Genomic DNA, 19,330 nt, shown 5'->3' with positions numbered 1-19,330 from the left:
GTTCAAATGGGGATGAGAACACCATTATTTTATACAAATAGATTCGCCGTGAATGCTTCCGATCTTAGTAAAAAAAATGTGAGAAGACCATTGTAACCTTTTACGACGCATTTTAAATATACCACGTGATACAGTTTGATGCGTTTTTTAATACACCGATGTCTGTCATCATCATTTTTTAGACTAAGATCTGCTTCTTAACGGTGTTTGCGAATACTGAGTCCAATTTATTAACTCTGATTATTAAACTCAATGGAAGGCTATTTTAAAATAGAGTCGGTGCTGAGATCATTCCGAAGAACATTCTAAAAGCAATGGTCATTATACAACACTGTTTATTAGCTTTTCTTATGTGGAAAACAAGTCAGGTCTACACCTGCTCAAATGTTTCATAAAATTTATACCTTAATTGAATCAGAAACTCCGAAAAGAACAGAGTGGAGCTAGCTACACAAGTTTCTTTTACAATTATCAAAAAAGCATAGCTTAATATAAATAAATTTGCTATGCGTCGAATACAGATGACTCCAAAGTATCTATAGTCCGAGATATTTGTTTTTTCAGAGCATTCTGCATTGATAGAGAGATGTGTTTGTCGACGTGCGCGCTTTGCTGCACAGAGGCGGATGTGTATCTTAGCTGTTACAAGATAGTGGTCCGGTCCGAGTCGATGTTAGGACCACGGAACGTACGCACATCAAAAACACTGAAGGCATGTCGTCCACCTATCACAACATGATCGATCTGGTTGCCCGTGATTCGATCTGGGTACAGCTAAGTAGCTTGATGTATTTGCCTATGCTGGAATCTAGTACTACAGACGACCATATTTCGGGCCCCGGCGAAGTCGATCAGCCTCAGTCCATTTGGCGATGTTTAACCATGGAGACTGAATTTTCCGACTGTTGTGCCAAAGACACATTCTAGGTACGTGATAGGCGCTTATAGAAGTTATCTTTAATCACATCGTCTTTCTCTTCCGTCGGGGCGTGAGCAAATAAGCGATAAGTTGGAGAACCGCGTTTTGATGCGGATTGTGGCCACACGTTCATCCACCGGAGTGAATGCCAAGATTCGACGACGGAGTCTCTCTCCTATCACGAATTCTACACCAAATTTGCTCTCCTTTATATGGCCCCACATTCTGCGGACCTTGTTCCGTCCATCGCATTTCTTTAATTGCGGTGACATCAACCAGCTGGGCAGAGGCACCTTCCCAATTAAGGGTCCGGACATTCGAGGTGCATGTCATTAATTCATAGTCCTTAATACGATGATGCAGTACCCGCTGGTGGAAGCCGAGGAAGAGGGAGACCTCCACTCCGGTAGAAGGACCAGGTGGAGAAGGACCTGTCTTCACTTGGTATTACCAATTGGCGCCAAACCGCCAAAAGGAGAGATGCGTGGCGCACTGTTGTGGACTCGGCTATAACCGCGTAAGCGGTTTCTACGCCAGTTAAGAAGAAGAATACGTTTGCAGTAGTCGTCATCAAAATTGGGATCTCTCATCCGTGGCTGTTGTTTCCTTTTCATTGGGATTTCTAAAGCAGGATTCGCCTTCTCACTTTAGCTCGCCTCCAAACCGTTGTCTGTTGGCTACCCAGAGAATATTTGGTCTAAGACCGGAAGTCGTGAGCTGCTAGAACCACATACAAAAGAATCGTTCATGGCCACTCCCAAGTGAATGACAGTCAGGAACTTTCCTCACTTACGTGAACTTCTACACATGACTACATCCTTTGGCTTTCGTTGGGGGTATATGCGGGTCTGCTTAGGGGTACCATATGTGTGAAACTCGTCTAACAACTCAAATAATAATAATCCTCTCGAACTAATCCTAGCAAAAATATTTTGAAAATTATACAGCTACTTTGTAGACCTTGACAGTACCTAAACTCAATACATATAAAGCTTCAGTTAAACTCAACTTTTAGTTTATTTAAAACTGTGGATTATGCAAATGATAAAGCGAATCGGTCATCTTTTCGATCTCTGATCGCGGAAAGAAATTATATAGATGCCACTGTTAACCGGTATGTAAAGACGACTATGAAGTTACATTAACTGCAAAAGCAAAAGCTTAATACACTGCTACCTCTATAACCAGCCATAACCAAAGCTGTTGCTGCCAAACACAGCTCAAACCACTGTTACGGCTACTGAAGATCACTGTTGACTGTCCGCTGCCATGACTGCTCATCGGTAGCATCCACAGCTGATCTGCAGTCCAGAGCAACTTGCCACAAACAGAAACCAGCCAGTCAAGAGGCCGCGGAAACCAGCCAGCCAACTAGTAGCGGCAGCAGCAGCAGCAGCCACTACACTATTTGTTGCATGAAAACGCAAACGCTGTGGCAATTTCACTTTCATTCGCCGAACGTGCGCGTACCACGGCAGACGTGCAACTCACTTGCAACGCACGACGCGAAGCAATAAACACTGAACGCAACGATCCGTCGCGATCAAGGAGCAACTCGAAGGATATTGCTAAAGAAGAGTGTTGAAGAAATAATAATTATTGTGTGCAAACAAGAAAGAAATTCAATGTGTTGCAATTAAAATTATTAAAAAATTAGTATACAAACAACAACAAAAAATAGCAACAAAATCATAATTTGTTTTGTCACAATTTGCAACTGCCACAGTTGCCAGCAGCTCTTGCTACAACAACTCGTTCGATATTTGCTGCGCTTGTTGCATATTTTAATCTGCCACATTGTGTTGCAGTTGTGCAGTGCTGTGCGGTTTTCTTTCGCAATTTCTTTCGCGCTCGTCAAATTTCTTTTTCACGGTCATCAAAGTTAACACGAAAATAAACAAATTCGATTTTGTTCGTGTGATTAATTTGTGAAACTAAGTGAAACGATTTTTTTGATTTTTTGTTGAGTTTATGACACCCTGTGTAAGTGGTGTAGTGTGTGTGCTGTCCACAATAACCGCTGATTGTTTTGAGTTGCAGTGACAATTACTCCAGTGCATAGTGGCCTTACATGCCACCAGCGATCGTTTTTTTGTTTCTCAACATTGTCGGCGTATTTGTGCGCAATTTAAAGGTTGGTGAGCAAAAAAATTAAATGTTGCAAGCAAATTCTCCACAGTTTTGCTTGTTAAGTTGTAAAAAAGATATTCAATTACATGCTAATTGAGTAAATGTGTATAATAAAGTGATTATTAATATCTATAAAGACGAAAATAATTTTTATATTGAATAATTAAAAACCTATCGCAGTATGGTATACAAGAGTATAAAATTTTTTTTTTTCTCACTCAATTTTTATCAATAGTTATATTGGGTTAGGTTGGATTTGTGGTTTGATAACAGTCGGAAGATTTCAATTCACTTCACTCTTTAGTATATCCTGAGAAAAAAGCGCCACAAAGTGTGTCAATCCCAACAAAAATCACGTCAGAGATCTGCTAACTTCGACTACCCAATCTGTTAAAGGAGGATAGCCAATTTATTTCATCCTTTGTCTCGTAAGAACGAAAAAGTCAAGTTAAAAGCACCGAGACAACTTCGACAGTGAAGTCCAGCAAACTTTTAGTGCAACCTTATAAAAGTGAATCGGGCACAGACCAAACAGAACACTTATAGCAAGAGAGACCTCTCACGGTTCACACAGAAGCAGAAGGACATTTCGGCATCGAGTATATAAAGGAACTTTCATGCGCTCACAGGCTGGCTCTAATGATAATACGATGGTCCCAATACCTCTTATATATATCAGAAGGGTCATAATCAGATTATAATTAAACGATGTTATGCTTTCATTTCTTTTATATAAACTAACTGATCTTTATGAGCTTAAATCTTTACATTCTCTTATGTAAGAATCGATGGAATCATATTATTAGCATTCATCGTTCTAGAGTACCTGTATTTTTTTAATTACAGATTCGACTGTTATTAATATATAATACTATTTATTTAGCATTCTGAGGTTTGATTTTTTATCAATTATTCCTTCATGGAATACACACATTCGTAAATCTTTATTTCGTCCTTGTGTCTTGACATTTTAAGGTTCGGTTTCATTGAGATCTCTTCGGTGAATTGATTAATAAATTGGTTCTATAAGGAAAAGTTTCAATAAACCTGAGGCTCGCCCAATTAGAGTTAGGATTATCGAAATTTTTTGCTTTGAAAATGTACAACCAGGTGATTTTACAGTTCAGCAACCAATTTGTATTATCTTTTATCTAGCACTCTTGTTTGTGCTTTATATTTTTTAAACAAAAAATAGCTTCTTCAAATGGCAAAATTATTAATCATAAAGAAGAGTCGCACAATTCCGCTTAATTTTTTTTTAAGAAATATCTAAGTTTATCTCTTTTGAGCATACTCCTCTACTACATTAGCAGAGAGAAGTAATTTGGCGCTGTGCATAATTCCGAAAACCATATAAAATGCAGATTTATGAAGAGTTTATATTTGGCGTGTAATTAAAAGCAAATTACTCATTTGCTTTGATAAAGTAGTCGCTGGCAAAAGAGCAAAAGTAATGACACTAAAAGTGATAGACGTTCAAATCGTTAAGTTTTGCGATTTAAAAATTGATGTTCACATAAAAAGGTGATTCGCATTGCACAATAAGTCATTTATGCATGTACATACTAAACATAAATATAAGCTAATTTTGGGCTGTGAATACATTAGGGTTGTACCAAAATATTTATTTAAATACAAAATATATATGTATATTGAAACTGTTCTAATAATAGTTTTAAAATGCGAAATTTTTTTAAACAAAAATTGCTTCAAATTTACATTGGATAGCAAGACTGATGAATGCTTTTTATCATTGAACATATTTGAAGACTGTTATTACTGTTTCCGCATTAGATCAGAAAGCCTTAGAATATCGGATATATAACCATTTATAAAATATCAAACTTTGCCGAGACTCCCATCTACAAATTACTGAAAGTTAATTGCTGTAAACTATACTAGGTTAGATAAGGTTGGGTTAGTAGCCAGATCTCTACATATGCAGGAAGATCTCACTTAGACAGTTTTGAGTTATGTTCTTTGTGATACCAATAAGCTGTTAATGAATCGAAGATTGTTCCAGAAGTTCCGATGTACTTCCAAAAAAAAACACCGTGATATGCAAAGATCGAGAAGATTTAATTTTAATATACCGTCAACTATAATTGGAAGTATTTTTTTTTTGAAACTTTATAGGAGATTGAGATTTCCGTCAGAATTTTTGTGGCGAATTTTTATCACTCATCCATGGTTTCGGCATTATACTTTCAAACGAAGTTAGGAGTTATTCATAAAAAAATTATTCCTGAGAAAAGTCTGCTTTTCCTTCAAAGAAATCTTTATTCTTTCTAATTTCAAAGACGTTCCTGTTATCTGTTACTTTTGGCTGAAGAAGAGGTTTTATTATATACTGCTGTTGATATAAGTTTCAAGGGCTGGAAGTTTTAATAAGGACAAGTATTTGAAGCGAAATTTCGAAATTCGTCCAATAAACAATCTGATCGATAAACTTTCTATATTTACAGGGGCATTTGGTCCGATTTACATTATACTGATATACGGAACAAAAATTTAGTTTTCCAGAACTTTTCATCTTTTCGGATAGATCAAAAAGATGACTACGTATCATACATTTTTTTTTATAAAAACTTTCTTTCTCTTTTAAACTAACCGGTGATTAAAGACAATTTCCAGATTAGGCTATTTTTGTGTTAATTCTTGGTTGATGAGTTGTTGATCAACATAAAGTTAGATGAGATCGAAAGATTATTATAAATCGATTATTGCTCTTCAAACTCTTCACAAACTAAACCAAATATAATTTGTTTAATGAAATTTAAATTTATAAAATTGCAAACACCCCTAATGTATATAGATAGTTGTAAAATCTTACTAGTTTGGATAATATTCGATTTTTATGAAATTGTAGTATCCAGAAAGAGACAGTAGCATGCCCTTAACGTTATCTATACACACAAAAGTAGCCACATTCGGGTCTCTTAATCACTCAAAACTCGAAAGAAATTAGTTAATAATAATCGCATACACACTTGCAAACAATACATAACTAACAGACAAAAACAAACACCGCATATTAAATGCAACAACAACAATAACAAATGAAGACAAAAGGCACACAATTACATCATTAAACATTGAATGACATGAGAGGCATTCGACTGCCGCCAAATACCATGACCCATGATGGAGTTGTTGCCATTGTTGTTATTATTGTCACTTGCTTAGCTGCTATTTATGAGCAGATCTAGCTGTTGCTTAATACATACATACAAACAAACAAACATGTAGACAAGTGCAATGACATTGGGCGACAGATGCGCCAAACTTGGCGAATACCACACAAGAAAGGCATAAAAAATCGCTGAAAAGTGGCCGCGGAGAAACAATGTCAATAGCAGCTGAACAAAAACAACAAATAACGAACAACAACAGCAACAGCAACAAGTGGCAGCAGAAAAGCAAGTGCATATATTACTGCAGATAATCAGTCGTAGGGCAAAAAGCTGAAAAGAAACGAATTGATGTTTGACAGCTGATGTATGTACATATATAAGTACAGTTATATGTATATATTTGTGTATACAATTACTGCCACTTTTAATGTCTCTTCATATTTATGCGAGTCAAAGGTTTCTAAAATTAAGCGCCGCTTTGATTGTTTTGCATTTTATCTCAAGAGATGTAAGAGATACTTGCGTAATAGCGGTGGAGCGCTTTGTGTGTAACGGTGAAATTTAAATGACACTTTAACTAAACGGGTGCTTTAAAAATATTTTATGCATGTTGAGCCGGTAATGAGCCGTACGTACTAAGAGTGTTTACGTGGGTAAGGCAAATGAACAAATAGTTTTATGACAGCAACAGCCGTTCGATATCGACCAAGAAACAATTGGGGTATTTCCAAAATCCGTATTGGTCTGATGGCTCTTGCATGAACTTTCTAAATATTACCGTGATTAATTATTCAATGTAGACCCCTAGCTCGACAGAGAACCTTACAACGATTAGGAAGTTAGAAGTTTATAAACTATTCGTGGGGTTTTCATACTCTTTAGAGTAAATATTCAATTCCATTTTTGTAGTACGGTAATTAGGAGTTGCACCTTAATAGATTTCAGTCGTAAGATCTATGAAAAGGTATCGAACTAAGATCGTGGAGTTTCTTCCTTTTTTATATAAGACACTGCAATTCTAACCATATCCCAACTTTGAGACCGTTTTAGCTTTAAATCGTGGGATCCTTCCTTTCCAACCACTACTTTGGAGATTCTTTTAAGATAACAATTTCACTTTTTTAAGAAGCTACACCATCTTTAAGACATCTTCAGCTGAAAATAGCAGTTGATTTCTGCATGATCGTGAGCCAAGAGGACGCACTTTTCAAAAAATTTAAGCGAAATTTTACACGGATAAAAGTACTTATAGGCCGCTCTCTTAAATCAAGTACTTAGTACTTAGTAGCATAAGGAAGAGCTGAATGTAAATTGCGGTTTACGAAGTGGTTATGAAACTGTCTACAACAAGGGACAGTTGGCTTTCGGGGATCCATCAAGATGTTACATATATCTTAATATGTGGCAGAATTAATTTGGGTTGAGAGGAGCTCCGTAATTATATTATAGGAAAAACAAGCGGCTTTAATATAAGCATCAAAAAAGTGAATGAGGAAGAATAAAAAACAAAAACGTAATCAACAATCGGAGTAAGTATATTACTTTTGCTGACTCAACGATTTTCTTGACAACCAAGGTTTCTAGAGTTAGTAGATACTGAATAGAAACCGAAAATCGAAAAACTTTAAGATAATCTGTTACGAGTTCTCAAGAAACAGCATGCAACCATAAAGATTCAGACTTAATATGTTTCCTAGTATGGAATAGCGGCTTTAGTCATCTTATTTCATTTCTGTCTGACATCATGACTGTAACAATTGACATACTTGATATACTCTTTTCTGAGGCTTTGCTTTCTCCCTCGTTACAAACAGTGACTTTAATAAAGGTCGCAGAACAAGGACCCATTTCGAACATTACCGGGGCTTAGTTAAGATATTATATGATCGGCAATACCTTAATACATAGGTCCTAGGACCTTAGAACATAAATTAAGTGAACTAAAATGTATAGTTGAACTAACGAAAGCTCTAATAAGCTCATATAACAGGGTTCCTATTTAAGTATAAGTCAGTGGCCGGTACGAAGTTCGTAAGCTATAAAATATACCTTAAAGTTTGAGGTCAAACCTCAAACTCATATTATTCTCCTTCTTATCACTTTCATCTAAACAACCATCTGTTATCTTTTCTCCACCTCTTCGTACTCACTCTAAAGTTCAAAATGCTACCAATTATTATTAACTCTCACCTCTCTCTACAATTCGTTTTACAGCGTTGTAATGTTAACAAAACTGCCGTTACCAGCTGTCATCTGCGTATTTTTATTAACCGCAACAATAGCAGCGGTAACAACAACAACCAACACCACAACAACCGCAAGAGTGCACGGTATCGCCGAAAGTACAACATCAAGGGGCAAAGCAACAACCACAGCGGAAATAACAACAAATGGAAATGGAAGTAAAAGTGTGAGTAGAAGCAGAAGTCAACAAGATGTCGGCACTACACCGCTAGATACGCCAAAATTTGGCAACAAAATCAACGCCGTGTCAGAGGGTGTGCGACGTGCCGAGACGACAACTTCGCTACTACCGCTGCAACCACCTTTCAATGTGACAAGCACCACAACAAGCAATTTCCTCACACCAACGAGTGGCAAGAGATCCGCCAGGCTCCAGCAGGGAAGCGCCACACCACCTCAGCCCCAGTCGGCAACTCAGGCACAATTGCTTTCGTCCCAGCCCACGAAATCAGGAACATCTTCAGCTTCTGCTACAGCTATAAATTCGACGGAGCGTTCTTCATTGACTCGCGCGTTAAGACAGTCAAATGTCAATGTGGAGAATGTTGCCGTTGTTGTCAGAAATGACAGTAACACATTGCAACATGACAGCACGAAAAAGGTAAGTACAAAATCTTTGTTAAAGTGGAGAGGTAAATATGGCGGGGTTTCTTTTGGTGTGAGGTTTGTAAATGTGCTTGTGCTAGTGTTCAAAATGTGGTACTTAGTGGCTGTTTTATTGGACGTAAGCGTCCGGTTTGTATTGTCTGAATGACACATCAGTCATGACATCGTAATGGGAGAAATAAAAGAAATGCTCGACAGCTGACACTAAATTACGAGTATAAGACAAAGAAGACGATGCACAGCGGAGTAGATTATGTTAGGAATCCAACGAATATGTGAAATTCTGTATAGCTCCAGGAGCTCGTGTTAAACTTTGAACTTCTGATGGAATGTTACTACTTCTCCATTCTTCTGATAAAATGCAACCTTTCTTGCAGTTCCGGACTTAAATTCAACATCTTGTAAATAAAACGGATAGAAGTTGATTCTATAAGATTAATTTGGGCTGCAATCGGACTTTGAGTTAGCTTTTTAGACCACTATATTCATCATCATGATAGACATCTGTTGTGATTTTAGAATATTGCTCGCGCTACCAATTTTCCTTCTTCATTCGGTTACAATTTACAATTAACGAGCAGCATTTATGCTTTACTATCATGAAATCGGGTTTATTTTCAGAGGCTCGATTTTAGTAAGAAGAAGGTGCAGTTCTAACCTAAATTCTTTCTTTCACAGGGTATTCCAAAAGTCGTTGAGTTGATGCCAGCGCCGGTTGTAGAGATCTACAATGAAAATGAAACGAGCTCGTAAGAAATCTATTAAAACCCATATAACTTTTATAAAACTTCCATTAATATTCCCCACAGCGATCCGAACATTGATAAAACTCTACGCCAAGGGCCGAAGACAAGCGACTACATACATTTCGATATAACTGAAGAAGATGGTAACATACAAGCAAAGGCGGCACCAACTCGAGAAACACGAATGGAAACAGTGAACGAAGTGCTCTCCAATCTCTTTCCGAATGGCTTCACAGATATCTTTCGCTTCAGTTATGCCTCAGAACAGTCGACGCCAGCGAGTATTGCAACACCGGGTACAGAAGAAACGTCGAAACCCATATCTGCAGCAACACAGGAGACAACACCGGAGGCAAAGCTAACAACAGCGCCTAGTAGTACAAAAACAACTATCACAACGACAACAGAGAAGGCAAGCGAAGCACCCACAAAAGCTTTTTACCGCTATGAGACAAGTGTCTCCAAGGAATATAGACGCGAACTACGTCCCGGACATACAGAGATAGTGGTGGAGAAGCTACAGTTGTTGCCACGCAGCGCCAACGTCGGTAGTGAGGAGTTTAGTGATGGCAGCAATCTGATAACCAAAGACGATTTGTTGCGCATCAATCGTGCGGCCGCAGATGCGCCAGTCTTACCGAGTTTGTTAATGAATCCGAGTCAAGATAATTCTAATGGTACTACGGCGAATCAGTCGAAAAAGCAGACACCAATTATTATACTGAACGATGATGATAGCGCCGACATGGAGGGCATAAGCGCCGAAGACAATCTCATTGCAGAGTCACAGAATGTAGGTCAACGTGTGTATCAGCGTTTGCCGTTGGATGATAAGCCAAGATATGGTTATAAAGTGGGCGTACAAAGACAACGCCCACAACCCGAGTCGGAAGTGAACGTAAGAATTGTGCACGACGAAGCGCCTAACTTGTCAGATTCCATAAGTCAACAACCGATTTTTGTGCTGGAGGAACAGCAGTCAGAGCAACAAGCCGAGGATGGCAAGGACGAGACATTTGGAGAAACATCAAAGCCCAGCCAACAACTCGACAACTTTCAGAAGCATGCTGAACAGAGTTTCCATCAGCTGAGTCCAAAACCGGAAGCACCTTCACGTCACTTCTTGCGCAACTTCAATCCTGTGCTCTCGTCTGGTGGGACAGCCACCTCAACCCCGAAGGGATCCTTTCACTATGAATCCAATGCGCTACAGCCGATCATCTTCATACAAGCTAATAAGCAAAGTGCGGAATCTGGTGCAGGTGCTAGAAAATTTCAAAATGTTGTCCAGACTGAGGGGGCGACTCAAGCTCAGAAGCAATCGCCTCCACAGTTGCCACGCCTACCACTGCTGCAATACGATAAGGATGCCGCGCAGATACGCTATGTGAAGGAGCAACAAATTATACAGCAGCAACAACAATTACTACAACAACAACAACAGTTTTTGCTGCAACAGCAACAACAAGAGCAACAACGTCAGCAACAGCAGCGGCTTATAAAACAACAACAAGACTTGCAGTGGCAAGAGAAGCAACAACAGCAGCAAAGGCAACAACAACAACAGCAACAGCAACAAGAAATACAAGAACAACAACAGCAAAAAATACAAGAACAGCAACTCCAACAGCACCGAATACAAGAGCAACAACAACAGCAGCAACAATTTTCAGCTGATAAGCGGCAACAACAACTTGACCAATCAACATCACAACTTGAACAACAGCAACAATTGCAACAGTTCTACCAAGAGCTGCAACAACGCCAACCACAACATCAACAGCAGCAGCAGCAAGCAGTGCATCAGCACTATGCGATTTACCAACAACATCCGCCACCACATGAGTACAAACAGACACAACAACAACAGCAGATCCAATATGGTAAGCAACTTGAGCAGCAACAAGCGATCGAGTTGACTCTAAAGTTGCAGCAGCTGCAAGAGCAAGAACAGATAAGAATGCAAAAACAAAAGCTTCAAGAACAAGAACAACTTAGAATCCAACAACGACAACAACAGCAAAAACTAGAACAACTTAGAATCCAACAACAGCAGCAGCAAAACCAAGAACAACTTAGAATCCAACAACAGCAGCAGCAAAAACAAGAACAACTTAGAATACAACAACAGCAGCAGCAAAAACAAGAACAACTTAGAATACAACAACAACAAGCGCAGCAACAACAACAAGCACAAGATGAAGCGCAAAGACAAAGTTATCAACAACAACATCAGTCAACGTCATTTCAGTGGTCGGCCACACAAACACCATCTCAACAGCAGGAACAACAACAATATTCCAGTCAGCCCAAAGCTTCTCATCCAATTTCTAAGCTGCACACCCAAATATCTGGTGATTCCGTAGCCGCATCCGCATCCTTGGATCATCAGGCCTACCATTATCCTTTAGCTGCACCTCAAACTCATAGGGCTCCAGCCACACCCACACCTCACAGCGTCGTCTTTGTTACGCTACACACGCCCACTTTGCAATCACAGTCCATTAAAGCACACACCTCACCACCCGCTCAAGAGTCTCAACCCGCTTACAGCCAGAAATCACCTCATGAATACGTCTCGGCAGCGTTGAGTGGAGCGGCGAAAGCTCAGCCGACAAAACCTGTGCCACCAACACCAGCTGCGATAGTTCGACGTCCACATGGTGGCTACACATTTGTCGAAGTACAAAAATCTGTGAATATCCACAACAAACTGATCACCGAGAAAGACGGCAAGTTGGTCGAAGAACACGAAACAATTTATCCATTGCCACAGTATCCAGCGCAGCAATTTCGGCAGCAGAAGCAATCAGTTGAGGCGCAATCTTTACCACAACCGGCTGCGGCACCACCACAATCGCACCAGCAAACGACACAGGCTTCAAACCCCGCTGCATCGGAAGCGCCAGCAAATCGAGCTGAGGTCCCATATACACACTATCCTGTGCAGTATGCGCAACAACTATCACTGATTGAGGAGGGCGTGCATCCGACTGACTACTATCTTGTGCCCAAGGAGTATGCATCGCTCGCGGCCAATCCAATTAATGTGCAGCACATCGATGAGTCCGAACAGCAAGAGGAAGCTTCATCTTATGCTCACATGCAGCAAGCTTTGCCACAGCCTAACCATTCTCAGTCGTTTGCCCATTCTCATGGCGGCCACGAAGGCGGTCAGCATCAGCAACAACCAGAACATCCACAGCAGCAACAACACCCACAACAGTACGTGCAACATGTACAGCAAAATTATGCTCAAGCACCCGAGACACAACAAGATCCACACCCGTCACAACAACAAATACAACATGCTCCTAACGAACAACATACTCAAGAAGTACATCATCAACTGCCACCACAACCACATGCGGCAGAACATCCGCCAGTTATAGAAAAGGAGATTGTCGAACAAGTGGTCACAAAGCAGGTTGAGAAAATAGTTGAGCGTCCAGTACATGTACCCTACCCAGTGCATGTACAGCAATACATCGATCGTCCATATCCGGTACAAGAGATCGTCGAAACACACATACCGGTGCCATATCCGGTGCCCGAACCAGTGGCCGTGCCAGTGCATGTGGAACGCTATATTGATCGTCCATACCCTGTAGAAAAGATCGTGGAGAAGCGCATACCATATCCGGTAGAAAAAGTTGTCGAAAAGATTGTGGAGAAAGAAATTCCCATCGAAGTTGAAAAAGTCGTTGAGAAGCTCGTAGATCGGCCAGTACCCATACCTATACGTGTACCAGTCGCTGTACCCGTACCGTATGCGCAACAGCCATTACCTGAATATAATGAAAATACCGATATTTACGGTCCCGCATACCATCCACATCCGAATGCTCTCGGCGGTTGGTCCGATCATACTGGATTAAGCGATTACGGCGGACGCTTACCAACAAATCTTCAGATACCGCCGAAAGTTTTGCAAAACTACTATACACGCATGCTGAAGAAACTCTTGCCACAAGCATTGGGACATCGTGGTACGCCCTCAACTGCATCATCAACCACAAACACTGTTTACACCCACACACAGGCGCGTGCTAAAAAACCTACAACAAGCGCTGCGACCACAAAACAACCGAAGTCCGTCTCGCCCAGCAGCTCGTCAAACAAACAGCACTCATTCAAGATCGGCGATATACGTTTCGATTTGAAGCCACCACCACCGCCACCAACTGGCCCGGAATGGACGAAAGGTGCACGCTACATTTATAACACCCTCCCGCACGATCTGCCAGTGGCCGATTCAGACGACGCTGAACAGTTAACGGAAACATATAACGCTCCTTTTGGTGCACCCAACGAAGCCTACGATGAGTTTCAACGCTGGCGCAATGGACACACCTTGAAGCGCAGTCCGAACTTCGGTAGAAACTTACAAATGGAATATGGTTTCAAGCCGCCACTGGTACCCTCTGTGGAGATCAACGATCAGGGTATACCATTGAATGCCGAGGAAAAGAAGACGGAGCAGTAGTTGAAGGTCCGAATTGCGACTATTGCGGTGCATATATAATATATTTATTTACATAAGCTATTAACATTAAATATTTAAGTTTTATTTAATTATTTAGCTCGATTAACTTATCTACATTATTTAATTTCTGTGCCAAAATATCAAATAAATAAGCGCCCTCTGTAGAGTTAGAGATGGCACTGCAGTATCAGGATAGAAGACCTAAAGGTGGCTAGGAAACACCTCAGTAAGACCTGGACGTGTCAATATTAGCCGAAGTCTGTGTTGGCCCAACGCCTTAAAAATGTATTAATAAACTAAATCTTCATAAGTATTTATAGAGGAACTGAAAAATTTAATATTATATTTTAATAAAATATTTCAAAATTTCTAGATTTGAGATAATTTATTTTTCAAAAGAAACTGGAAGTCGATGTTCAAAGCTCTGTGTATTTAGATGAAGCGAGTACTGAGATGGTTTCCGGGAACCAGTAGGAGTTTTACATCCATTCATAAAATAATTATGCTGTCGGGTCCTAGACCGAAATCAAACTTTTCTTGGAACCATCATGGAAGAATTATATAAAGAAATCCGCTAGGATTTTTCAAATAGCTCGTTCCAGTTTTATTCCATAATCATCGAATCTAAGCTTTATAGCTGTTGGTCTCCGTCTTTCCTCCACACATACTATCAGCAATCTCTCCTCAACTATTAACAAAATAGCTAAAAGAAACCATACGTCCAAAACCACCCCTTCCATCATATTTCCAGTGATTTATGACTATTGAATAATATCGAAATCCCAGAAATGCTAAAAAACCAATAATCGCAGAAGCTCTAAATCATTATCATTCCTTTGAGTTAGGCAAACTGATTTCTTTTCCATTTCGGAAATTCATCCCAACGGTGTCATCGAAAATCAAACGTCTGCCGCCCACCAACAGATGCAAACAATTCAAAACTAAGCATTCAACCTTTTTCGCTACACTTCTTCAATTCTACTTTTTTTTAACTGTACTGGCTTCCTGCATGCCCTTGCTTTATCCCGACGCAGCTGTCGTCGCTGTCAACATACGGTCGTAAACAAATGTTTTCTATGTAGCTGTGACTGCCATCAGTGAGGCATATCGTTGGTGGGTGTGAAGTGTGGCAGAGATTTGGCGTTTCACGCGAGCAGACTAACGGTTTCGCTGGCTAGGCGGAAGTGTTGAAAATGTGTGTGTATTGACATGGGAGGCAGGCAGTCGGGGATAAAAAACAAACATTGTTTGCAAATCAAATGTCATTGGCATGCGTGACAAGCGTTTTCTTGCTTCAACGCGGCTGTCACGCTGATAGTGGGTGCTGCTTGTTTGCTAAGCAAATGCCAAGCTGTTCGACGGAAACTCTTGCAGCGCAATAAGAATAATAAGAAAGTGAGTATTCTTGGTGGGATGTACGAAAAGTGTTGGTAAATAAAGGGTTTTCTCCTTAGAAAATATTTAAAAGATGAATGAAAAATGAGTTTTACGGGCATTCGAAGTTTAGGTTGGACCAAGACTCAGCGAATCCAGAAGACTACCGGTAGTAATCAATTTTGACTTAATTCCAAGAGCCTTTTATTTCGCTTAAAGGCAAATCATGAAGCACTTATATTAGGCCAATGAGATTTAAGTACCGTAAGTAATAAGTTTAGTCGAAACCGTGAAATAATAGATATTTTTTAAACGCTAACCGGTTTTTGGGATGAATATAACATTAAGCTGCTTCTAGGTCCTCGAAGTATGAAGAATATTGGGAATATTATGCAGTTTGCATAGATGAGTACCAGCCAGGAGTGTTTGAATGAGTTAAGCACTTATGACAGAGTCAGAGGGTCAAGAAAGACTTCGCAATCAGAGGGAAGTACTTCGAGGATTATTTATCCAGAGAATGAATTACACGGATAATGAGTGTTCAGGAGCAGCTTGAACGTACACTGCTTAAAGTGCGAATTCCATAATCAGCTTTAAGATATCCCAAAAGGATGGATTTCTTAGCGAGAATGACTTTGAACTGCAAGCATTCATGTCAACTCTCTAAATTTCCATGAAGACCCTTAGCTTGGACTTGTAAATCCCTTACTTGTGGAACGCAGGGTGTACGGTTGTCCCAACTCTACGAACCCTATTGAAAAGCCGTCGAGACGGTTCCTAACTTCTACGAGCTCAATCGAACAACACTTTTGAAATTCAATCAGAGAGCTTATCAAATGCCATCACAAGAACTTTCGATTCATAAGTGGTTTCTCGCGCACGTGTTTGCTTTTTCTCGCATTCTCGATTCCCTTCCTTACTACTTTATTTTTACACTTCCAAACTTTTTTCCAGCTGCACCAACAAATATTTTATATTTTATTATCATTCAACGCCTAACAATTGTACCGTAAAAAGTTCATGTAGTATACACGCCTAAACATGTCGGCAAACATGTCGCAGCTGCTCAATAACAGCATTTCGCATCAACCCAACGTGCAAATAAGCAGATTTTTGAACAACAGCTGCCTCTTCTCAATATTTTTTGAACCTTTCTAGCAATACTACATAACTCTCTACGCACTCTTTTTTCTAAGGCGGCACATGTGTAAATGTCGACAATTTATTAGCTGTCATATAAATCTTTAACATTTCGGCTGCTTTTTAGGCACATACGTATTTTTTTAGGGCACTTTTTAGCAGCTTTTCAAAGTTGATGCCCTTTTCTGCTCTCAACAGTTGAGTTCTGTACATAAAACTCATTACATTTCCAGTGCACTGACAGCTTATTTCGACAACTGAGATTTTAGCTTTAAATTTCATAATAATTGCTGGGGAGCTAGCAGTTTTCCTTCGCACATAAGTTGAACCACAAGCATATATGCATGTACCTCTGGCAATTACTGCATTTCTTGCTTTGCCTATCTTTAGGCGCCTTCTTAGTAGTTGTGATATTTAGTTTTTTCTATACTTTACTTGAGAATTTTAACTATTCCCCCTTCATATGTGCAAGTCATGCCAATGCTCACTAATTAGCTCATTAAAATTGTCGAAATCACCTTTGCGTTTGTACTTTAACATGCACGAATTCGTGCCTAATTGTAGGCAATTAATTGCGCTATTAACGGCATAATTACGTGCGTTGCTGCCATATGAAGTTTTGTATGCGCACTTAAGTGCTATTTCCCCTCGGTAAATGACTTTCACAGCACAGAAATTGTGAAAGGATTTAGGGTCCTACAATTTACCCTTTCAAATTTCATGTATGAATTTATTTGTTCTAAATAATTTTGAGTATTGTAATGATGATCACTGTTCAAATTTAATTTTCACCAAAAAAAAACTGTATGCTTTCGAATGTTGGATCCTAAAATGCAAGCTGACTCATAGACATTCAGTTGGATAATGGAAAAGCAAATATAAATGCATTTTTTAATCTTATAAGATGATTTAAATTAAAATATAGTTGGAGATTTAAGATCATCTTCTAAACGACCTCCACCATTGGTTGTTTGATTCACTTTAATAAATTCTTCCCGAAGTTCTTTGACCACAAAAGGTCACATCCAAGAAAACAGCTCGGTCAAAATGCACCCACGACTCAACGAGCGGTGAGATAGGACGTTTCATGTAAGTTTGGGGGTATTTGTATAGTGATTTACTGCACTGTCAAAAGGAAATTAAATTGAAAAGAATTGAGAAAAATCTAAAAGGAAAATCCCTTTTATCGAAAAGTCCTCCCAATTCTTTACAATGTACAATGGAACAGTGAACTCACAAGATTTACATCCGAAAAAGTGCATTTGCTGACAACTGTACAGAAGGCTAAACGAAAATTGTGCTGACAATACGTTTAATAAACCGCACACACAGAAGTTCATTGTTCGCACAAATTCTAAGGCATTTAATAGAAGAGTGGGGCGTTCAGTCTTTTATAGTTGAAAAATATCCTTAACTCAGCCAAAAAGCCAGTAGGTGCATTTATTTCAAAGGAAGTGTGTGAAATTTTTACACACCCATAAGGTCTACTTCATAAAAAAGCTGCTAAGAATTTATTGAAACGAACTCAAAGAACCTTTACTTAACATTTTCGACGGAAGTGATGCTTTAAGACTTCAAGTGCCAGCGAATAAATTTTCGTTTCGTACAAAGATGAAATTTATAAGCAATTGTTCGATTATGTAAATGAAAATTGAAACCCGCTGTTTCATATGCCTAAATTGACATACAATCCGATAGCTACGTATCAGTATTCCTTAAAACAGAAAATCGTCGAAATAAACATTTACATCAGTCATAATTATATATTTAGTTTAATCATACAATACATTAATGCCAAATGGTCTTATGGTTGTACTCGTCAGTTCGACTTTGATACTACGTTTCTGTAAGGTTGTGTATCAGCTACCTCAGCGTACGCCGATGATATCGATATCATTGGAAACAACACCCGCGCCGTTAGTTCTGCTTTTTCCCGCCTGGATAAGGAAGCGAATGGGTCTGGTGGTGAACGAGGACAAGACGAAATATCTCCAGTCATCAAACAAACAGTCAAAGCATTCGCGTCTTGGCTCCCACGTCACTGTTGACAGTCATAACTTTGAAGTTGTAGATAATTTCGTATACCTGGTACAGAAGCGTGGACAATGTCAACATCCGATGAGACGCACTAGGAGCTTTTGTGAGAAAGGTTTTGCGGAAGATTTATGGTCCCTTAAACATTGGCAACGGCGAATACCGCAGAAGATGGAATGATGAGCTGTATGTGTTATTCGACGACATTGACTTAGTCCAGTGTTTAAAAAGACAGCGGCTACGTTGACTAGGTCATGTTGTTCGAATGGACGGAAGTGCTCCAGCTCTAAAAGTGTTCGATGTAGTACCCGCTGGTGGAAGTTGAAGAAGAGGGAGGCCTCCACTCCGATGGAAGGACCAGATGGAGAAGGACCTGTCTTCACTTGGTGTTACCAATTGACGCCAAACTGCCAAAAGGAGAGATTCGTGGCGCGCTGTTGTGGACTCGGCTATAACCGCGTAAGCGGTGTCTACACCAGTCAAGAAGAAGAAGAAGCTCTATGATTAGTGTTATAAC

The 19,330-nt window shown here is 39.6% G+C and overlaps 1 protein-coding gene across 1 annotated transcript; it reads left to right on the top strand.

Moving 5' to 3' along the window:
• The first annotated feature begins 2,313 nt into the window (after positions 1-2,313).
• Positions 2,314-14,314, top strand: LOC105214856 (uncharacterized). The gene is made up of 4 exons (XM_054232707.1): positions 2,314-3,053; positions 8,398-9,028; positions 9,712-9,782; positions 9,843-14,314. The coding sequence occupies exons 2-4, from the start codon at positions 8,405-8,407 to the stop codon at positions 14,263-14,265; spliced, it is 5,118 nt and encodes a 1,705-aa protein (XP_054088682.1). The 5' UTR covers positions 2,314-3,053; positions 8,398-8,404; the 3' UTR covers positions 14,266-14,314.
• Positions 14,315-19,330: the final 5,016 nt, after the last annotated feature.

This window comes from Zeugodacus cucurbitae, chromosome 6, assembly GCF_028554725.1.
Source record: "Zeugodacus cucurbitae isolate PBARC_wt_2022May chromosome 6, idZeuCucr1.2, whole genome shotgun sequence".
Lineage (NCBI taxonomy): Eukaryota > Metazoa > Arthropoda > Insecta > Diptera > Tephritidae > Zeugodacus > Zeugodacus cucurbitae.
This window is presented reverse-complemented; position numbering and strand designations above follow the sequence as displayed.